Here is a 23,595-nt window from a genome sequence, read left to right as displayed (position 1 = left end):
CAATCTTAGTGTGTAGGTGACCTTTCATGCCTGGAGCGCTCACAGAAGCCAGGAATTTAAGGTGAAATTTGACGAGCCACGTCACGTGACTCGCGGAATAACTTACAAAGTTAAGTGAACATACCCTGTGTTCCAGTAGAAGGTTGATGGGAATGTTCTTTTCATTGCACTCAAAGACATTTTTTGTCTTTTACATGTTTTTATTTAATTCATTTTCTTTTGTAGTTTTCCTCCTGCAGCCAAAACGAAGAGTCCTTCATTCCAAATTTGCTGCTTTCTTTAAGTTAGATTGGTAGTTGTAATATGAAGTCCAGCAAGAATGTTTCGCCATTCGTTTTTTTTTAAATTACTTTGATAATGTAGTGTACATAAGTATGTGTGGTCACTTCTACTTTTTCGGTATATCTTGGTTCAAGGACCTTTAGCCGTATCTTTTCGAGCTTCGGTCCGGGTTGTTTGATTTTTTTTACTATTCAATACAACAACAATGAGCAGCGCCAATCATAATAACAAGCTCCGATCAAGCGTACGTAGAATTTGTTTTTTTTTTTTCAGATAATTACTAATGTGTATCAACTATGTATGGTACTTTTATGACGATTTTCGCCGAAAACAGAAATCCATTAGGCAACTTATTAATCATGTTTTTAAATTTATTGTTTCTTTACTCTCGTATTTCTTCCAATAGATAAACCTAACCTAGAATTCTATGTTTCAAACGCTGAAAAATTGATCTTCCTTTAGAGAAAGTTTGTTTGCACCATTTATGTAGACTTAATTTTTTGATCAGTTATCATAGACTGTAGTTTATTTCTTAGAAATATAGTTTATTCTTTACATAAACACGTACACCTCAGATAACAGAAAATCTAAAGGACCTCAAAGTGTTTAAAATACCTGTGTGGGTTTAGTGTATATGTATTGATAGGTAGATAATAAATAACGAAACGAGCTTAAAGACGTGGGTTGTTCAAGGTTCACTTTCAAGAAACGTTCAAATAAGTTCAACGGAATCACTGACGAGGTTGGTTTGGCCGTTTGTTTTCTTAGCTCTTCAACTTGGAAACAATGATGCCGGTAATAATAACCCCTAATATCACAGCTATGATCAGCAGGATCAGTACCTTGCGGCGGTATCGATTCTGATACTCGGCTGCCTTCTCCAGTTCGGATGCACCCGATTCCACGTTTGATACCGTGTGCTCGATCGTGTTTTCGATTGTATCTGTAAAAGAAAAAAAAAACAGTTCTAAAAATATTCTTCTCTAAAATCATTTTTAAGTTTTTAGACCCACCGACGACTTCGCTCTGCTGTAGGGTGATGCTCGAAAGTTCCTTCATGATTTGGTTGACGTCCAGCACGTCGGCTTCAATCTGACGGAAGCGCTGTTCCCGCTCCAGCAGCATGTCCTGTTCGAATTGCATCGTTTGCTGCATCTGTTGCCGCTGCTGCTGGACCAGTTGCTCTTGGCTAGCGGTTCCGAACGAATCCTGGTTGAAATCATCCTGCTGCGAAGCGTTTACCAGCAGCACTTGTTTCATTTTGGCAGCAATTATCTGGTTTCGGGTGAAGAATAATGAGTAATTTTTTTGGAGATGCATCTGATTTACTTTATACTACTTTTAGGTACATCTATTTCCGAGGCAATCAATACTTTGGTTTATCTTATCTTTTTTCATCTTACATCGGCCCAAAAAATTCACCTGAGTTATGATTTAAATAACGAGAAGGCTATTTTGGTTATAAGGCTTAAGAGACATGCTTTGGTCGCATGCAGCCTGAGAAGGTAGCCGCACGCGTCTGTTCTCCAGGTCAGAGGCGGCGTGCAACAACAACCGAGCGTCTGTTCTCCAGGTCAGGGGCGGCTCAAACAGCGTCTGTCTCGCAGCGAGCGGCTGAATTTATGAAATGCGGCTCCCGCCAGCTAAGTCCAAGATGGCGGCCCCATCGCGGGATAGGGACTTTAGGCTAACAACCTACTGCTCCCGATTCATAGAATTGTTACGGAATCCGAAAGAAATGACTCAACTTGCTAGAGAAGCTAGCCGTCTCAAGCTAGAGATATTGCGACTGAGCGGAGGCCTAACATTGGAGAACACAAGACATAGTCCGGGCAAATACTGCTTTACTCTGGCATACGAGGAGAACACGCTACTCGGGAACGAGGAGTTGGTTTCCTTTTAAGCCCGCAGGCCCATGCGGCCCTCATAAGATGGGAACCATTAAACGAAAGAATAATCGTAGCCAGATTCAGAACACGGGTTAGAAACCTTACAATGGTCAAGTGTTATGCGCCAACTGACGTTGCCGAATTACAGGAGAAAGAGCAGTTTTACAGTCAATTGAACAGCGCGGTTGAGAAAATTCCGAAAGGTGACATTCAAATCCACTTGGGCGACTTCAATGCGAAGATTGGCTCCGATAATCAGGCCCTTGGGCGCATCATGGGGTGCCATGGTCTAGGACAGATGAGCGAAAACGGAGAGCTATTTGTAGAATTTTGTGGCAACAACAACATGGTGATCGGTGGATCTCTCTTCCCCCATCGACCAGCACATAAGGTCACTTGGGTATCCCGAGATGGCCGAACAGAAAATCAAATTGACCACATCGGCATCCGCGGAAAATGGAGAAGGAGCCTTCTTGATGTCCGCAACAAACGAAGCGCAGACATTGCATCTGACCATCACCTCGTCCTGGTGTAGAATCAAGAATGCCTTTATCACGACGCATGGAATCGATTGCATTCCTGCTGAAATGCTGAAAGCCGACCCTGCCTTGTCAGCACAAATGTTGCACCGTCTTTTCGCTGACATTTGGGAAACTGCAACATTCCCGGCCGACTGTATGCTGGGTATCCTTGTAAACTCCCGAAGAAAGGAGACCTGTCCGAGTGTGGTAACTGGCGTGGCATAACTTTGATCTGTACAACTCTCAAAGTACTCTGCAAAGTGATCCTGAACGAATAATACTGGAACAAATCAACGAATTCCAGGACCCTCTCCAGCTGGTGTTCGTTGATTTCGAAAAAGCATTTGACCGACTGAACCACGAAATCATCTGGGCTGCTCTAAGACGACGCGGGGTCCCAGAGAAACTAGTCCATCTCATCGAAGCACAGTACGAGGCATTTTCGTGTAAAGTCTTGCGAGACGGTGACTTGTCCGAACCAATCCCGGTAACTGCTGGAGTGAGACAAGGATGTTTTTTGTCACCGCTGCTTTTTCTCATCGTAATGGATGAGATCTTGACTGGATCGATTGACTGTAGACCAAACCGAGGATTGCCGTGGAATCCTTCATCAATTGAGCAACTGAACGACCTTGACCTGGCAGACGATATTGTTTTGCTCGCCCAAACACAACAAGACATGCAGAGCAAACTCGACGACCTCACCGAAAGCTCCAAGGCAGCAGGTCTCAAAATCAATGTCGGAAAGACCAAGTCTATGGAAATCAACACAGAAAATCGTTCAAATTTCGTGGTAGCTGGACAACAGGTTGAGACAGTGGATTGCTTCCAGTATCTTGGTAGCCAAATTACGCCTGATGGTGGTACCAAGAAGGACATCGAAACCCGGATCAGAAAAGCCCGATTTGCGTTTGCGAGTCTCCTGGCGCTCACGCCAGAACTCTCTACGAACTAAGATCCGAATCTGCAACTTGAACGTCAAATCCGTATTGTTGTACGGGTGTGAAACTTGGCGCACATATGCGGTGACGACGCGAAAACTGCAAATTTTTGTGAATTGCTGCCTGCGGAACATCATCCGCGCTTGGTGGCCTGGAAACTGGATCTCAAACGTGGAACTTCATCGCCGGTGTCATCAAAAGGCGCTAGAAATCGAGATTCGGGAACGTAAGTGGAGATGGATTGGGCACACGCTGCGAAGAGATGAAAACGAGATTTGCAGAGAGGCGCTAGACTGGAATCCAGATGGGCATCGAAGAAGAGGCAGGCCCAAAAGCTCGTGGCGGCGTAGTCTAGCCGCTGAAATCCGCACAGTTGACGAGAACCTTGGCTAGCAGCAAGTGAAGACGCTGGCTCCGGATCGCCAGCAGTTGAGATCTTTTATCTCAGCCCTATGCGTCGGTCAATCGGCGCCGGACCCTTAGGTTATGTAGGGCTTAAGAGACAATTCGCACAATTTCTCTCTCTCTCTCTCTCTCTCTCTCTCTCTCTCTCTCTCTCTCTCTCTCTCTCTCTCTCTCTCTCTCTCTCTCTCTCTCTCTCTCTCTCTCTCTCTCTCTCTCTCTCTCTCTCTCTCTCTCTCTCTCTCTCTCTCTCTCTCTCTCTCTCTGAGCACTTGTTTCTCTCATTTGAACTCAAATTTACTAATTTTCCCGCACATTTGGACACAATTTCAATCGTTGGCTGGACAACTTGCACGATCATTGACGTACCTTCTCTCTTCAACTCAGTCCACCGGTCCTAATACATTGGTCTAGGGCTGCTTGAAAATTAGGGGTAAACTCTTAGCCTTGTCCGCCACGCCACAGCGTGAGGAACAATACGTCTTTCAAGTTCAAACACGCAGCCAAAACGATTTTTAAAAGGCACACTGGTAGGCATAAAATCAATTAACCCTAATCCGCTACGTCAACTTTTCAATCCTCTTTTCAAAATTTATCTGGTGTGACTTAAACAATTTGGACTGTTCATTGATTGAAAAGTACGGATTATACACCACTTTTTAACATTTTTTGTGGTCATGATCTTGAACTAAAATTTTCATAGATATACCTATATCCTTGTGTGCAACGTATAGCTTCTAACTTCAGCTTTCTTGGACACTAAGTGAAATTTTTTTTCCAGTATTCCGTAGCTAATCTACCTACCTAATCTTTTTTCCGAAGCATGTTTTAAGCAATATGACTCTCACAAGAAACATATTTGGCATGTCACACTCACCTGCTGACTCTTGGAATACATCTGTACCACATGGGTGAAATCGGAGGTCAGTTTTTCCACCTGAAGCTTCTGTTGCTTGTCCCCTCCGCGGACCACCACCGTGAGCCGCTGCAGATCTTTGCTGGTCGTCGAAATCCTCTGATTGGTTCCGGTTTGGATATCATGGCTGAAAATATCGAAAACAAAATAAATAATCGTAATTTGAAGTTATAATTTCCCAGAAAACTTACACCTTATCCCTCAGCGCTTGATTATCCTTCGGGGTCCCGATGGTCCGGTTTGCCTTCTCCAGAAACTGCCAGCTTTGCTTCACGAAGATGGTGTTGGCCGCGATCGATTCACTCAGTGAGATGAATTCGGTCGGGCTAAACCCTCCGAAGCTACTGGGATCGCTAGCCGAAGCCATAGCAGCGCTGCTGCTACTAGTACTACTGATCGCTCCGTAATCGCGGTGTCCTCCTGCTCCAGATATACCACCTGCTGCCCGGGATAGGCCCGATCCTTCGCGTGACATCCGTTGGTGCTGTTTGTGGCCTCAAAGCACTCTCCTTCTTAATAAAGTCTGTGGTCCAAATAGCTTTTGAGAAAAGAGTCTATTATCGGAAACTGACCAAGATCAAGTGAGTGGCTTAAAGCAGTCTAATCGGGAACCAATTACACAATGTCTATATCAGCGGTTTTTCTGGGCTGGACCGTGTAGTAATTCGAATGAAACACTTTCGCATCCATTCATGTTGTTGAATCACTTTTTGCTGCTGGGAGCGCGATAGCATTCTGACTTTTACCGAAGTTGTCGTTTTCTTACAGCCCTAGTTGTCGTTGATAAGAGACTAAGCGGAAGCATGTTTAGAATAAATCGAATGAAAGTTGATGATGTTCGGCAAGGCATAATTGGGGTTTGATTGCTGGTTTGACTAATTTTACTTTTAGTGTTACTTTTCTTATCAGAACTCATGAACTTTTCGTTGGAAATGAAAAAAATGGTTGTTGGTTTACACATCATCTTACCGTTATACAGGATATTTCATTTTAGAGGTAGAGCAATAATTTTTTTTATGAAGTTTACAAATTCATATCAAATTTCAAACTATTACAGACTATTTAAAATCTAAGGTAATTAATTTGATGTTTTGAAAAGTACTTAAGATACTCTCGATTATACTCTGATTTTAAAAACGCTGATTTCCAGGCTATTTCTCACGAGCTTGACTCTGTTGACTGGGAAGCTGAGCTTGATCGATCCGATCCCAACGCTGCAGCAGAAAAATTTACACACATCATAAATCATATAGGGGGAAGTGTTCCTAAATGCGCATGTTGGGTAATATGCGCATACAGCCGATTGGCTGGAGATTTAACGTATCTATTCAGTGCAATTTGAGGGTAATACGCTATTGAAACATGGCATGAAGAAATTTGATTGTTATATAAAGCCAAAAAAATTTAAAAATTCAAACAAGATTTTTGTCAGTTTTGTTATAATATATTGAACTTTAATTATCGTGCGTACAGATTCTATGAACAAAAATTTTAATGGGTTTTCTTTCTTATTCATCTGGAAATCGGAAATTCAACAAATTGAAGCTTTCGGCAAAGTTGTAAATGATCAGATATTGGAATAAGAGACAGGTTCTGAATGCCCATATCAAGGCAGGTAAAATGCCTATATCAACAATAATAGATTAGTCTTAAATTTTTTTTCCTTTGTATTATTTAAACATTGAATCTACGCTCAAATCATGATCTTACAGCGAAAAAAGAAGAACTTCATAGTGTTCCGATGAAAATACGATATTAACAAAATATTACCATGAAATATGCCCATATGGCATACTTAACTATGTTTCATGCAAAAGAACTAGTGATGTAAAAAATTTCACCAAAATCTCAGCCTTGACGTATGCTTAACATCAGTTTCTACCATTTTCAATTAAATAATATCAAAATATTGCAAGTGTTAATGAAATATAGCTAAAAACATAAATATGCGCATTTAGCCCGCCAGTTTCCGAAATCGGCTATTTTGACTTCTTTTATTATAAAACTATTTTCACAAAAACTGTAAGAGATTTCAACAGAAAAATTGCTCTAACGTATACAAAACAGATGTCCGCTCATGTGTATATAGTTTTCAGACTCCTATCTATTGGAATATGGGAGATAATGAGTGCTTTCCTTAATATGCGCATATAGCCCGCCTCTCCCCTAATCGATCTACATGTGCCGAAACGTCTTGCTGCCGTAAATGCTCGAGCGCCTTGGATTACCAAAGGTTTGAAACGCATGAAAACTATGAAGCGCAAAGCTCTTCGAAACTACAACAGGCTCAAATCACCCTCTTCAAAGGATGAATTTCGTAAGCTGAATTCAGCGTTTAAAAAAGTCAGCGCCAAATGCTACCAGAATTACTTATCTCGATTGCAACGGAATTTTAAACAAAACCCTAAGTCTTTTTGGAAACACGTCAAAGACCAGCGGAAAGAGTCGGGATTACCAACTTACCTGTTTCTGGATGACGAGACGGCATCGTCGGACCACGATATATGCAATCTTTTTGCTAAAAAGTTTTCTAGCGTCTTCACTTCCGGATCTATTTCCTCAGAACAAAAAGCTAGTGCAACTAGAAACGTTCCATCTTTGAATACTCTTTTAAACAACATCTCTTTTGGTGAAGAAACTATTCTAAAGGCGACTGTTAAACTGAAAAATTCTGTTTCCCCGGGCCCCGATGGCATACCAGCTACTTTTTTGAAATGCTTCATGCCTCATCTAGTAAGTCCTATCAAACGCATATTTGACGCATCGCTTGACAAAGCTATCTTTCCGTCGTTGTGGAAGAATGTTTTTATGTTCCCGGTTTACAAAAAAAGCGAAAGAAGGGATATTAATAACTACAGAGGAATATCGGCTTTGTGTGCTGTAGCTAAATTGTTCGAACTCGTTATCTTCGACCCAATTTTGTCGTTTTGCAAGCAATATATTTGTAATGATCAACATGGATTTATGCCCAAGCGTTCTACGACTACGAACTTATTGACATTCACATCATTCGTGCAAAACAGTTTTGTTGCCGGTTCTCAAGTCGATGCAATTTATACCGATTTGTCGGCTGCTTTTGACAAAGTGAACCACGAAATAGCTATTGCGAAGCTGGAAAGGCTGGGAATTTGCGGGTCCTTATTAGATTGGTTTCGCAGTTACCTCATTGGACGCAAATTCTCTGTAAGATCTGGTAACTCATGTTTCAAACAATTCTCTGCCACATCAGGCGTGCCTCAAGGCAGCCACCTAGGCCCAGTAGTGTTCCTGATTTACTTCAATGACGTGCTTTTACTACTTGACGGTCCAAAACTCGCCTATGCAGATGATCTGAAGCTTTTCTACTCTATAAAATGTTCTGGAGATACTGTACTTTTACAGCGACAGTTTGACAATTTTGCCAAATGGTGCGACGACAACTGCCTGCCATTAAACCGCAAAAAATGCTCGGTCATCACCTTTTCTCGTAAACGGCTTCCTGTAACTGCTGATTATTTCCTTGGAAACCAGATAATTGCTCGAGCAAAGCAAGTAAATGATTTAGGTGTAATTCTTGACCAACAGTTGGCCTTTAAGTCGCACACTAACTATGTAGTCGACAAAGCATCGAGAAGTTTGGGATTTGTCTTTCGCGTGACTAAAGACTTCAAAGACATTTACTGCCTGAAAAGTCTCTATTGTAGCCTTGTCCGCTCAACTTTGGTGTATGCATCTGCTGTATGGAGTCCCTATTTTCAGAATGGTGCTGATCGAATCGAGGCCACCCAAAGACGCTTTATACGTTACGCTTTGAGACGCTTGAATTGGCAAGATCCGTTCCGCCTCCCACGATACGAGAATCGTTGCTTCCTCATATTCTTGGACACGCTCCAAGCCCGGCGAGCTACCATTCGTGCATTATTTGTCTCCGATCTTCTGGCTTCGAAAATAGACTGCCCCATGCTGCTGGAAACTATCAACCTGAGCGTACGACCTCCAGGACTAAGAAATCGGAACCTTCAGCTTCACATTCCTTTTCGCCAGAACAACTATGGAGCCAATAGTGCCCTGATCGGTATTATAAGGACATTCAACCGTTTTTCAGAGCTCTTCGACTTTGATACTTCCAGGAATATGTTTAAAAGAAGAATTCTAGCGATGTTAAGAACTGTGTAGTCTGTAGTTTATACTTTTTTGATAATTTATATTAATATTACTTTTAAGTCTAATCATTAGGATCAATACGTGATTCGTTGATATATACCCAATAAATAAATAAATAGAAACCGTCGAAATTGTTTCCAATAAAAAGTTACCCCATGAAAAAGCAGTAATAACATGCTTATAAGATAAAAAAAACTCTGGGGACAGGTGGTTTTGAGCAAACTGTGAAACCATTATAAAACAACACCCATAGAAGAGGTTGCGAAAATGCAATGCCGATTTAGTAAATCTCAGTGCCAAAAAGGCGCTGAAAAGTGTACTGTACCAAAGATGATATGATTGGAAAAGCACTCCTACTGGCATAAAGACTTGAGCTCTCAAGCAAAACTATGCATGACCACTACATTTAAATGAAAGAAGATAAACATTTTATGGGATTTTCATCCTATTGGATAATTCATAGAACAAAAAACAAATATAGGGAGGTTATTTCAATGGTTTCCGGAACAGCCTAAATATTTCTATTTTATTGAAACTTACTGCGTTTCTTTAAAACCTTCATTCATTAAGAGTTTTGCTCGAAGGTTTTTTGGACAGCTAATTTGCATTTTATTGAAACTTACGAGTGTCTTCAGCTTAACCCCTGTGTGCGCTGCAACTAGAGATGTACCGAATATTCTCACCGAATAGTTGAGCTAGAATAGGTCGGATATTTATTTTTTCAAAGTTATACAAGAACAGACTTGTCAATTTTTTCAACTGATGAGGGATAATTTATTAAATATCCAAAAGTAATGTTGAAAAAGCTTCAATGTGAATAAGCTTATCACTGTAAATAGCTTTATACTTTGATTCTCATTTTTCTCGATTTATCCAAATTATCTTACTTGCTTGTTTGCCCATAAACCAAATGGAGAATTCGTGAAACGATAAGTCGGACCGGGTAGGCCACATATTTTTTAAAAATTTCCGCAATTTACCCGGTTTTTTTTTGATTTTTTGGTAAATCAAATTAAAACAATCAAATGTCTCTTGGAAAAATTTAAAATTTTTTGTTATAAAACGATTTTTAAAGTAAATTTATTCGTTAGGTACGCTTTGCACACTGCTGTTGTAATTCGACGAAAACTTTAAATTTCAAGTAATTTTATTTCTTTTTACCCTAATATGTTTGAGAATAATGCCTAGTTTCTGTTTAGATTTTCCGTTTTTTTTTTACAAATTTTTAAAAAAATCATTCATACTCAGACGTGTGGATATGTGTATGCCTTAGGTTAAAGATCAACGTTCTTTTTGGCAACTATATTGATGACATGTAGCAAAAATTAGACATTCATCTCATTCGATATTTAAAAAAATCAATTTCAAATAGCTTGGCACCTGTTTTGTCCCAGTTTAAACTGGAATCCAATGCACGCTCTTTTTTTTTAACTCAAAATTAAGTATGACCGAGGTTCAAAACATAGTTCGATTCTATGAACTTAAAGTTAAGTACCCTTTTTTCCTCCTTGCGACGGATCAAAACGGAGTTCGAACTGCGAACTCAAAATTGAACCCTTTTTTTTCCTTCGGCGAGGGATCAAAGCTGAGTTCGACCTTATGAACTAAAAATTGAACTCTCTTTGTTAGACTGAAAACACTTAGCGAGTTCAGTCCGAACCGAAACAGCAACCAACGAACACGTCCCAAAATTATGTCGTTCCGGAACAATTACCGGAAGACTATGAAGGAACTTCATAATGAAATGCATGTTCACCGTGTCAGCGTAAAATTCTGTCCGTCATTGTCATCATATGGTGAGCGGCTTGGAATGTCCGGAAACTTTCGGATGTTGTTTACTTCCCGTGGGAAGTAACATCCGGAAGTTTTCTTTGACTGGGAATGTCAAAGCTTTCCACCGCTCTGTTATTGCAATGCAATGTACCGGAACAGCAACATCCGGGTACAACAAATTTTAATCATCATTCAATTCCCTGAAAATCAGCTACCCTCGAAAAAAAAAGGATAAATTCGAGTTCGGCTGCCGAACTTAGTATTGAGTATGCCTATCGGAACTTAGTTTTGCTATTGCCCAGTCGAACTCAAAGTTGAGGGAAGCCACCGAAGTGCTGTTTTGAACCAAAACTACTTAATTTTGAGTTTACAAAAAAGAGCGTGTGTCTTTTGTGATAAACGTCCTAGAAGCGACAAGTCATCTGATGTCCTTTCAGGTAATGGTGACATTTTGAAAATCAAATAGAACATCTAATACATCTGGTTGGGAATAATCGACCTAAAAACATGAGGTGCATTAAGATGGCAAAAATAGAAGATTTCTATTAGAAATGGAAGTATTAAAAGTTGCATTTCTATTGAAAACTCAACAGAATATTCGACCGAATATTCGTTTCGCCGAATAGTTGAAAAGGCCAATTTTTGGTATTCGGCCGTTCGCCGATTACAAATAAAAGCTCATAGGAAGTAGAATTTTCTTTTTTAAATTCCTTTTATTCTATCCTGAAATTGTATCCATCTTCAATTTACCCTTGACATAGAGTTATAGCAAAAACGAAGCGAAAGCGTTTTAAATAATTCCGTAAAGTTTAAATATCCAAGCCAGATCTTCCAAGGCCTGGCAGTAAATCAGATTTTCTGTCTGAAATTTTTGTAATTGATTTTTCTTTGTTTGGAAATCTTGGTTGGCAGCTTTTAGTAAGACTTATATAGAAATAATGTTTCCAGATCACTTCCTATTTTATGTAAAATAATTCACACATTCCTGATAATATAGAATTTCGCACGTTATCTTCCCGGTTTGTGCAAACGTATCATAACCCAGATCGGAAAAAAAAGCATGAAAATCGGTTCGATTAGCATCCGTTCATCAGAAGGATCGATCGGTCCGAAATCGGATACTGTTTTGGTTTGAAATCGCGCGAAAATGAAACTCTTTTTCGGACGACGCAAGCCTTGTCAAAAAAACTGACCGATTTCGAATTAAAATCGAACCAAATCTCAATGACAACCTGTATTTTTGACAGTAATCAATCCGATGAAACAATCGAAATCAACAATCGATCTGGGAAATCAGCTTACCTATGAATTGGATGAACACTGAAAATGGAAAATGTAACTCAAATTCGAACATACAAATTATTGAAAACGTTCCTGCTTCTTGGTAAATAATTGGAATTTCAAATTTGTCTTTGAAAGACTTCAAATAGACTACGAATGGTTTTGACAAAATTATCGTTATTGTTTTTCCTGAATTTTCACGTTTCTTGGTTATTTACATTCTACACATTATCTCTACATAAAGGGCAAACACGAAATTATTGGGACACCGAAAATGTCATGCCAACTTTCTTAAAATGTTTAGAATCAAGCCAAAATTTTGGGGTTGTTTTATACATATATTTAATTCAAAAATCAAAAGAAAAGTTAATTGATGGAGCTCTTGGTTTTGTGGTTGTTTTATACATATATTTACTTCAAAAATCAAAAGAAAAGTTAATCGATGGAGCCTTGGAGTGTAAAATTGAATGCATTTTCGCTTGATGCCCTCCATCAAAGTCTTTACAGTGTCATCCGGTACCAGTTTCTAAGTTCTTTTTTCCATTTTCTAAACATGTGCTTCTCGTCTTTGACTGTTTCTTGCTCTTCCGAAGTTTCCGCTTCATTATTGTCCAGTAATGCTCCGGACAGTTTGGCGGGTTTATGTCCTTTGGAACAAAATGGACAGAATTGGCCTCATACCACTCCAGGACACTTTTAGAATAGTGGCATGATGCCAAATCTGGCCAAAATAGCGGAGTTTCGTCGTGCTGCTTCAAGAACGGCAGAAGACGCTTCTCGAGGCGCTCAGATTTGTAGATCTCGCCTCTACTGTGCCCTTTGTCACGGAAAGCTCATTCCTCAGTCCGCAAAAGCAGATGGTCTGCCAAACGAGACATTTGGAGGCGAACTTCGACAATTTATTCTTCTTAAATTTGTCGTCCACATCGAACTTGCTCTTGTCGGTGAAAATCTTCAACCCCAGAATTTGCTTAAAATCGGCTTTTATATACGTTTCGTCGTCCATCACACGGCTGCCATATTTTGTCAGCATCTTCTTGTAGAGCTTCCGTGCCCGAGTTTTGGCCGTCGATTGTTGCCGTTCATCGCGGTTTGGGAAGTTCCGTACCTTGTATGTATGTAATCCAGCTCTCTTCTTTGCATTCTGGACGTAGCTCTGCGACATGCCGATCTTTTTAGCCAAATCACGGCTTGAGACGTTGGGATTTACTTTAATCATCCGCTTTACCTTTCTTTCTGTCTTTCTGTTCTCCGGTCCCGGTTTTCTTCCAGCTCCTTTGTCGTGGTTCAAAGTCAACTGCTCCTGGAACCGCTTCAACACTCTGGAGACGGTTGAATGGTGAATGTTCAACATTTTTCCCAACTGCCGGTGCTACAGGTCAGGAAATTCCAGGTGTTTGGAAAGAATTTGTTCTCTCGACTCGCGTGGGATCACCTCCATTTCCGTTGAATCGACTTCGAATTTGACAGCATGTAAACAATATACATCAATGAGAAAAATTCAAAATTTGGTTAATTTTTACCCGATGGTAAAAAAAGTTATGTCCTGTTGAATGTGTCGCAAAAATTTCATGTTCGCCCTTTTATAGGAAATATTTCTACATAAACTAAAGGAGTTCAGTTTAATCTTGATCATCCAAGACCAAATATTATTGAGCCATTTTTAAAAGTTCATTTGGGTGGCAGCGAAAAACGAAATTGGATTAATACAATGTGGATGCAAATGGTGACAAATTAGTTAATTTGTTACTTCAGCTCTCATCATCTATTCGTATAAATACAAAACAGTGTTAAAAATGTTACTTCTGGAAACAAAATTCAGGGCTTGTGATATAGCTTAGTTGACAAGTCCGTTGCTTCCTGAGCCGATGTCCATGAGTTCGAGCCCAAAAGTAAACATCGATTACAGTTGTACCGAATAAGTTTGTCAATGACTGTCCGCCAACTTCACCGTTGATATAAGTCGCGGATGACATAAAGATGTTAAAACGACTATAATCGAAACAAAAAAAAACTTTCGGAAAATGGAGACTAACAGTGTGTTACGGAGTCCTTGGCACGCATTTATTTTTCGAAATCTGTTAGCTCACTAAGCATGCCTAGCTTCGTATGGAGAAAAATTTCCGCATAATGTGTCCTACATCAGCACTCGGCTCGGTAGGCTGTGCTCGTAGGTGACAGAGGTGTTTTTTGGTGGCTGAAATTTATTCTTCAATGGAAATAAAACAAAACTACACAGCAAAAATTATTTTCTGTAAAATTACAGCAAATGTCCTGTAACAAAAAGGAGCAGGACATTTACCGTAATTTCACAGGTCGAGGACATGGCAATTCACAGGATAGTTTAAAATTACAGGCCTGTAATATCAAGCGACCTGTAATTGCAAGCGATCTGTAATTGCAAGCGACCTGTAATTTCAAGCGACCAGTTATGAAATCTGCACGTAATTTAATTATTTTGATTTATTATAATAGAATTAAATTTCATTAATGAACAAACCAAATTGTATTCGTATACTATTTATGTATATATGTATATATTTATGTATATATTTATGTATATATTTATGTATATATGTAAGACAGGACACCATCACCATTGGTCAAAAATCTGTAGAAAGATGCAATCAAGTCAGAGACTTAGGAGTCATACTAGATTCTGAACTGACCTTTGTAGAACACTACAATAACATAATTTACAAGGCAAGTAATATGCTCGGGTTTATAAAAAGGTTTAGTTTTCAATTCAATGATCCCTATACCATCAAAACACTGTATGTAACATATGTTAGGCCCCTTCTTGAGTACTGCAGTGTTGTCTGGGCTCCATATCAAGGTACACATAAAGACCGCATTGAGTCAGTACAAAAACAGTTTTTATTATATGCTTTACGCAGGTTAGGTTGGAGCTCGTATCAGCTACCTTCGTATGAATCTCGATGTATGTTAATTAAAATAGATAGTCTTGATAAACGACGTGAGTTTGCAATGTTAGCTTTTATAAATGATGTTATTGGGCAAAGAGTAAATGATGCAAACATTTTAGAAAAACTTAACTTTTATTCTCCCACTCGGTATTTAAGAAACAGGAATCTTTTCTACATAAATAAACAAAGAACAAACTATGCCCAAAATGGACCTATAAATAAGATCATGATCTGCTATAACAAATACTGCACCATAATTGATATAACAATGAACAAAAATGAACTGAAGAGAGTGCTTCTATCATAACATTATACTTATATAGATTTAAGGCAAACATGTAAAACGGTCTACGCAAATGATTGACGTCAAATAAATAAATAAAATAAATAAATATATATTTATTACAATAACCTCAATACATCAATGAACAATTTTCGATTTAATGGCTTTTTTTACTTTACCAATAAAGGGCGCCGACGCAGGTGGTTCGGTGCGTTTTCTGCGACCAAAAATTGGCTGCTATGGTGTTGGTTCTCACTCGGGCCTCCGGAATGTTGTGACTGGTGGTGTGGTCGCAATCGTGATTGAGGATCTGGACGGGTGATGATGTTGTTTTTTCGCCAAAGTAAAATCTTCTACCGCTGCTGTTGATGATGCATGGTCGTTTCTGCCCAGTTTTCACCTCGTTTGGCGCTGGAACTGTTCCGGTGTTTGTCCGGCCGGATGATGAAGTTCGTTTTTCGCATCTACTGCGAGCTGTACGGGGGGTAGAAAATATTAAAATTATCGCTAAACAAAACCATTTTAAAACTTACTTTCATCGTTAGCGATGTTTTCGGCCTTGGTGCGCTAAGTTTTCAGTACTTTTATTGTCTTTTAACGGTTTTTTCTGGCCAAATTTAAGTTCTCTGAAATTTTAACGGCCTGCGGTGTTTTTTTTTCTTGACGTGACTGGCAGCAACAGCGAAGACACACTACATTCATATGCACGAAACCAGCCTGTAAATAATGCTCTCACTTAAAAATAATGCTTCGACCTGTAAAACTACAGTACATGTCCTGCTCCTTTTTGTTACAGGACATTTGCTGTAATATCAAATGATTTAACATTTATTTTTCAACCAATCAATTGAAAACTATGTGATTTCTGAATTACAGGTTGAATTATTTTATTTATTTATTTCACCAAACATCGTAGGCTACATATATATTCTTAAAACTAGTAGTACAATCTTAATATTACTTTAAATACTACAATATTAGGTTCTTAAGTGCCTGTCGCCGTAAAAAGCACTTTTTAGCTGCTGTTTAGACATAGTAAAATCTATGTTCTGGTAGTTTTTATTATAATTCTGCATTAGACAATTGATTGGACTATTTTTACCATAATCAGTTCGAGCAGAGGTTAAAATAAACAGATTTCTGGTTCTCAACTGGCGACTCGGACAATAAAAGTTTAACTGATTTAGTAGATAAGTAGATTGAACACGCTGATTAATTATGTCGTTTACAAAGGAGATTGCAGCAAATTCTCTTCTAACACTTAATGGTTCAATATTTATTAGCAAACAGCGTGATTCGTAGCTTGGTAATTGGCTCTGAGACCATCCTAGATTTCGTAAAGCAAATAGAACAAATCGTTTCTGAATGGATTCTAAACGGTTTTTATGAGAAATTTGAAAGGGGGACCAAACAACGCTGCAGTATTCAAGTATGGATCGGACATAAGCTGTGTACAATGTTTTTAATGTATATGGGTCTTGAAAATTATAACTAAAACGTTTTATAAAGCCAAGCATACTATTTGATTTTTGAATTACTGAGTTATAGTGATCTACAAAGGTGAGTTTTGAGTCCAATATAATACCTAGATCTCTTATCTTATTGATTCTCTCCACAGGCTCATTTCCTAATGTAACAATTTCATATGACGGATATTTTTTCCTTGTAAATACAATATGTGAACATTTTTTCACGTTTAGTTCAAGAAGACTTTTACTGCACCATTTGTAAAAAATATTTATTTCATTTTGAAACACCCTGAAATCTTCTTCGTTGTTGACTATCATATAAAGCTTCATATCGTCTGCGTATATAAGCACGTTTAGCTGGTTCAGTAAATAAGTTATGTCATTGACGTATAAGATAAATAATAAGGGACCGAGATGGGAGCCTTGAGGCACACCAGATGTAACGGAGATGCTTTTCGAAAGTGAACCATTGAATCTAACAATTTGTGTACGGTTTGTCAAATACGACTCAATCCATTTCAGCAGTTGTGTACTGAATCCGTTTTTATGTAGTTTAAAAATTAACAAAGGGATGTCGATTCTATCAAAAGCTTTACTGAAGTCCGTGTATAGAGCCTGAACGGAATTTCCTTGATCCATAGAGTGAATATTATAAGAAACGAATTCAAGTAAATTAGTCGCTGTAGATCGTCCTTTAACAAATCCATGTTGCTTTTCAGTTATGAGTGTTTTAATTTGATTATATATTTTTTGATTCACTATTGCTTCAAAAAGTTTCGGTATGCACGATAAGATTGCTATACCCCGGTAATTTTTAATGTCAGACTTTTTCCCAGATTTGAAAATAGGTACAAGAAAAGATTCTTTCCATACTTGAGGAAAAACACCGAATTTCAACGATGAATTGAACAATAGAAACAAGGGCATACTTAGTTCATTTACAAGATTTTTTAAAAGTAATGGAGGAATTCCATCAGGCCCGGGCCCTTTGGAGCTATCCAGGGAGCAAATTGATTTGTGTATTTCCTCAAGGGTGATTGAATCTACCACAGTCAATGATGCTGAGTCGGAAAAATAATCGAAAAACGCAGTGTCGCGATCGGCTTCCGAAAAACTGGTGTAAACGCTTTGGAAGAAATTGGCAAACAAATTACATATTTCATGGGAATTATTACCGTTAGCGCTGTCCAAGTGCATACGAGATGGAAAATTATTACTTTTCAATTTGGAACTTACATACTTGAAGAAGCTTCTTGGGTTAGATTTAATGTTTTCCTCTGTTTTCCTATTATATTCTTCGAAGGAGGTATTAATGCATATGGCTAGTTGGTTGCATGCTTCTTGATATTCTAAACTATTAGCTAACGATGGTGTCTTTTTCCAGTTTTTATGCGCTTTCTGCTTTTTATTTCTAAGATGCTTTAGCTCTTTTGAAAACCATGGCGGATTTCTGTTATTATTCGTTCGTCGCTTTATTTTTATTGGGACATATTTACTCAAGATTTTACCAAGAATGTTATAAAAAATAGCTACCTTATTAACAGTTTGGTTTTCACATTGAAATGATGATTGCCAATTAACTGATTGTAATTTAGTTTTAATCATCGTGTAATTTGCATGGAAAAAGTCAAGGGTCTCCTCATATTCGTATTCTGGTATTCCTTTGTTGTCAGAACATATAATTGAAAATTCGATAGCTGTATGAAAGATCTCATTTTTCCAAATTGGATTAGTAGCTTCCAAAATACAAAAGTCATCAGTCAAGTTTGAAAACAGTAAATCGAGATAGCGATTGCAGGCATTTTTCACATGATTTATTTGATTAAGACATAAGGTAGAAAGATTGTCGAAAAGGAATTGTAATGTTTCATTATCTCCAAAAATCGGTAAAAGGATTGCTTCATTATCTTCATCGGGTAAAAATTGTAGATTCGATTGATTAAAATCGCCATACAGGTGAATTTTGAATTCGGGTTGGAAGCTTTTGAATAATTCTGTTATGCTCAGTAGAAACTTTTGGAAATAATCTTTACTGGCATATTCTGGAGGAAAGTAGATCGATCCAAAAATATGAGTTTCCTTGAAGATTTGAGCTTTTGCCCACACCTGCTCAAATTCTTTGTGCTTAGTTATTTCAATGAGCTCAGAATCGAAAGCAGAGCTTATTGCTACTACAACGCCTCCGCCTGATTTCTTGTCAGACAAATTGAAATTTCGGTCATCTCTGTAGACATTGTAAAGCGATCCAAAAATTTCCTCGCTTTTTATACTATCATCCCAGCTTGTTTCGGTTCCCAAAATGATAGTATAATTACTTGCTACTAAATTTTTATGAATTGTGTTTAGTTTAGATGCGCTTCGCATTCTGTTAAAGTTTTGGCAATATGCCACAATTTCTTTATTATTGATAACTGGGTGATCGCGCGAACGAATGGTAACATGATCCGCTTGGTTTATAAGTACAGAGGAGCTAGTGCTTACATAGGCACGCGTCGGTTCGGCAGAAAATATGGGTTGTTATACATTACCGGGTTGAAATATAATGCCGATGGGTCGTGGTGACAGCACGGTGCAACTAGAGGTGCGGTGAATGGCTGATTGAAGGTAGCGTATGGATGGTGTGGAGAGACCGGGAGTGGCGCAGGAATATTTGAAGGCCTTTTTCGATGCCTTAGCACATTTGGTGAAGCAGAACTAGGACCGGGGTTCAATGTTTCTCCCCGTTGGAAGTTGATGAAGGTCGGGATCTTCGCTTTCGGAGTTGATTTTCTATTAAAAGCGACTTTTGCGGCAGCCAGGAGCTCTTTATCAGTAGTGGCTCTTGCTTTTGATGAATTTTTTACGGGGGATTGTTTTCGTGACTGCTTTTGTTGTTTTCTTGATAGGAACATTTCTTTTTGTCGTTGATGATGCTGCTGTTTTTTATGCTGTTTTCGCCTGGCTTTTTCCGCGGCCTTGTCTTGAGCCGCACGCTTCCGTTTCCTTTCGTCGTATTCTTCCCAGTACTGTTGAGGCTTCCAAAGCATTTTGTTACCGATTCGTCTCCAGCCGCTAGACGAAGTAGATGGATTTACCCTTGACGACGAAGCAATTTCCTCGGCTAGAGTTGGTCCTGAGTCGTGTTGATGATCGGCCGGTTTGGCTTTCACAGCGTCGTGAATGGACCGTAATTCATCAATAAGGTCCTCGTTTACACCAGGATTCCTCACTGTAGCTCTCAACGCGTTCAGTTCCACCGCGATTGACTGGAGCGTAGGAGTGAGCTCCTGTTCGAAATTTATATAGCAGCTACGGTGTTGTTCCCCTATTTCCAGTCTTAGACTATCAAGATCCGCTTGAATGTCTATTGGTGATTGACTGGCTGCTAATATTGTTGATACTGCCTGGCTGAAGTCAGCCTTCAACGAACGACTATCCTCGTTGCAGGACTGGACAATTTCATGTATTGTCGCCGTGTTAGACAGTTCCAATTTTTTAAGCGATGACAGCTCTTTTTTCAGACCGTTTATTTGATTTGAGAGCGTATCTATACCCTCAATCAAGGTCTCCAGGCATGAAAATTTCACTAATTGTGAACTAATTCTCTCCTGGGAGCTGTTTTGGAGTTTAAGTTGCTCCATTATTTCATTCTGTCGAGACATTAATCTCGACAGATCTATCTGGTCCTTTATTGAATGCTGACAGTCATAGCAGACTGGCAGCATAAATCGCTTTATAGACTCCTCGCAATTCCGCTGCACTCCGATACAGGCGGCGTGGAATCTTCGATGACAGGGACCCGTACACGTCCAAAGGTGGACGCCATCGATAACATCGCAGGTTGGAATTTGACACTTTGGCATTTTTTTCCTCGTACAGTTAACACGGCACAAAAAAGGTAATTAAACAAACGTTGGCACTTTGATATACGCGGCGGCTTTAGGGTACACTAATTAATTTGAATTGACGGCGGTGCGCGAAAATACGTCTGTACTGTACGACGACTGAATACGAATGGTAACCATTTTTGGTAAATGGTAACCATTTTAAAGGTAACCATTTTCAATGACACGTAATAGTCCAAATTTTTTTCTGTGTAGGAGTGTGAATAATTTTCTAGAACTAAAGCCAGAAAAGTTTTCAAAGTTGGAACTAGATTCAAGAAATGGACTGGGCATCGTGACCAGAGAATTTTAGTTTTCAAGGTGAGCATGATATGGTGTTGTATTATTACCGATGCCAAAATCGGGTCTCATTTATATATCAAAAGCAAAGCATAAATAGCAAAATGATAGCACGATTAAGTGTTGATTTTCTAACGACAGCTAAGTAAGGCATCATTAAGGTTTCGTTCACTTTCATAGATCAGAAAAATGGGATAAACACGATAGCATGATTTAGTACCTTATTTTCTGCTACAAAAACTAAAAATCAAATTTTTAAATTGAGCTTAGAACCCACCACGGACTCAGTCATTACCAGAATAATGCGCTCGTTATTTTGTTTTCATTTCTCTGTGAATACAAACTAAGAATAAAAATAAATCAAATTAATAAAAATTAATCTAATCGAAGAAATTTTAAGAACAAATTATAGAATCATTCAACACAAAAAAGTGACATCTCAATACACGTTTTTGGATGGTGGCTAAACGAGGTATCATTAAGGTTTCAGTGAGACCTACACTTGCCATAACTGAGATATACACATATGAAAATTTATACCCAAATTTAAGCATTGTTCCACCTTTTTTTGGGCATAACGATACCACATTTTACTTTCTAGGAGTGATAGCAAAATTAGGTATAATTTAGCCATAAAAGTTAACTCGGGTAAGGCGATGTTGTAATATCTTTAAAGTACTCCGAAAAACCCGTACAAAAAATTAAAAAAAGTCTATTAAACTTAGAGTTTTTTAGATTAATTAAGTATGTTTAAGTTAAATGTCGGTAATAAATAATATTATTATAACTGAAACCCTTTACTATGTTACTTGCTAAAGTTAGTAGCATTATTTTAAAACCTTTCCGAGATCATACAGCGTCATATCGAAATCACAAATGGCAATAAGTCTTGTGTAAAACGAGATCAAGGAAAAGAACGCTAAGATAATAAATAAATATTGTGAGCACATGCATATCAGATGTGTGCATATCTTTCACAACAAGCTGCAAATGTATTTCAAGAACAACAAACTTTATTTCACGAAAGTTTGTTGTGTTGTGCAGCTCCAAAGTGATCACGAAAACAAAAACTTCTCAAACAAGATACATACCCCTCAACAGTTTAACAGATGACGAAATTTTGAATAATTTGAAAGAAAAAATTCCCCAGAACGAAAAAAACCATAAACTATCGTTTACTATCCGTCTCGTGATAACCTGTTTTGAATTGGTGAGGTTATTTCCAAAACTATGATGACTTCACAAAGGATCAGAAAAGATAAACATTTTCTCACACAGCGATAAAGCCATACAACTTATTGTCAAAGAAGTCCTACTATCATACCGTGAGATTGAAATCCGATACCCGAATCGTCCAGAAATTTAGCTGACTTTCGGTATAAAGAACTTCACAGTTCTTTTATCGAGCTGGTGAAATGGAAGTTTATTTTTTTATTCGTTCCAGCGATGATTTATAAGATCCCTTAATGATAAAGGCAACTATTATTTGATGTACCTGCATATACACAACAAACCAGCTGTAGTGTACCGACTACATCATATGAGTCAGATAGCATTCTATACATTTTGATTCACCAACCACCCTACCTCGCCCATATTCGGTCCGCCCCTTGGAGTAAAATATACACACATCCATATAGACATCGGTCGGTCGCCCTTATAAATTTGGCCTCGGAAATCACCTCTAGTCTACTTACGGAAATCCCGAGGGTATCTTTCACTAGTTCAATAGTTAGCCAGCAACTGTTAGCACTAGAACCCGATCTTAAAACTTCACTTCTGAAGCCTAGTTAAAGTTAAATTTCAATTTCTTCGGATCCCATCCAATAAAGCACTTCACTTTTACTGAGCCATCATCACTGTATCATTTCGCAGTTTCGTTCCTGTCGTTGATTGGAATGGAGCGCTGTCGACGGTCGTTTTGTGAACTGTGAACAAAACAACCCCGACCGAGTAGAGCAAAGCGAACATATGATTGAGCTCTCTCTTTTGTTGTTGTTTTCGAGCTGCTGCCTGATGCGTTGCACAAGGAGCGAGCGAGAAGCACTATATAGAAGAGTGAATGTGTTTGTCTCTTTTTCTTTTGTTTAGTTTTGTTTTTGTTATGATTGATTTCGAGCACTCGTTGAGGCGGCTGACTTGCGGAATTGTCAATGGTTTTCAAGCTGTTTTCAAAATGGTCCCGAGATGTCATTCATCAATCAGTTATTCGATTTATCAATGGTGGTTTGAACTTCCAAAACATGTGAAAAGCGGAGAAGAATATTTCTTCTCGTGCATTATCTTGAAACAAAAACATTTAAAATGTTAATCAAACAAGATTTTATTTCAAATGAACGTCAAAGAATACTTGATACAAACCACTGATAAGGTAATTTCGAGCAGTTTTTCATAGAGCGATGAAAGTCTTCGTCATAACGCATATATTTGACAGTTAACATGCAGCTGAGGACCGGGGAGATAGCGCGATAGTTTGTCGATTTAATTTATGCTCTCATGCTGAGTTTCTCACTTTCTTGATTTCTTTCTAACTAATGTGGATCATAAATTTAGTTTCCAACAACTGAGGGCAAGTTCACTCGTGTTGGAAAAAGTGGTAGAAATT

The 23,595-nt window shown here is 38.6% G+C and overlaps 1 protein-coding gene across 3 annotated transcripts; it reads right to left on the bottom strand.

The window, feature by feature from the left end:
- Window positions 1-190: 190 nt before the first annotated feature.
- On the bottom strand, window positions 191-22,927 carry LOC129745319 (syntaxin-7). 3 transcript variants are annotated; one of them, XM_055738312.1, is made up of 5 exons: window positions 22,673-22,927; window positions 5,143-5,489; window positions 4,913-5,078; window positions 1,296-1,557; window positions 191-1,225 (listed from the first exon to the last, which is right to left on the bottom strand). In XM_055738312.1, the coding sequence occupies exons 2-5, from the start codon at window positions 5,424-5,426 to the stop codon at window positions 1,047-1,049; spliced, it is 891 nt and encodes a 296-aa protein (XP_055594287.1). In that variant the 5' UTR covers window positions 5,427-5,489; window positions 22,673-22,927; the 3' UTR covers window positions 191-1,046. The 3 variants fall into 3 exon arrangements, with proteins under 3 accessions (XP_055594287.1, XP_055594285.1, XP_055594286.1); XM_055738310.1 differs by having other exon boundaries at window positions 22,688-22,926; XM_055738311.1 differs by lacking the exon at window positions 22,673-22,927 and adding an exon at window positions 15,538-15,556.
- Between the last annotated feature and the right edge of the window lie 668 nt (window positions 22,928-23,595).

Source organism: Uranotaenia lowii, chromosome 2, assembly GCF_029784155.1.
Source record: "Uranotaenia lowii strain MFRU-FL chromosome 2, ASM2978415v1, whole genome shotgun sequence".
Taxonomy (NCBI): domain Eukaryota; kingdom Metazoa; phylum Arthropoda; class Insecta; order Diptera; family Culicidae; genus Uranotaenia; species Uranotaenia lowii.
Note: the sequence above shows the minus strand (reverse complement) of the source record. Positions and strands in the feature narration are given on the sequence as shown.

Excerpts from the sequence above, each read along its gene's own strand:
- LOC129745319 (XM_055738312.1), bottom strand. The coding sequence starts at position 5,426 with ATGTCACGCGAAGGATCGGGCCTATCCCGGGCAGCAGGTGGTATATCT. Across the intron at positions 5,079-5,142 it reads CAAGCGCTGAGGGATAAGGT|CCATGATATCCAAACCGGAA; the intron begins GTAAGTTTTCTG and ends CGATATTTTCAG. Across the intron at positions 1,558-4,912 it reads TGTATTCCAAGAGTCAGCAG|ATAATTGCTGCCAAAATGAA; the intron begins GTGAGTGTGACA and ends ACCCGAAACCAG.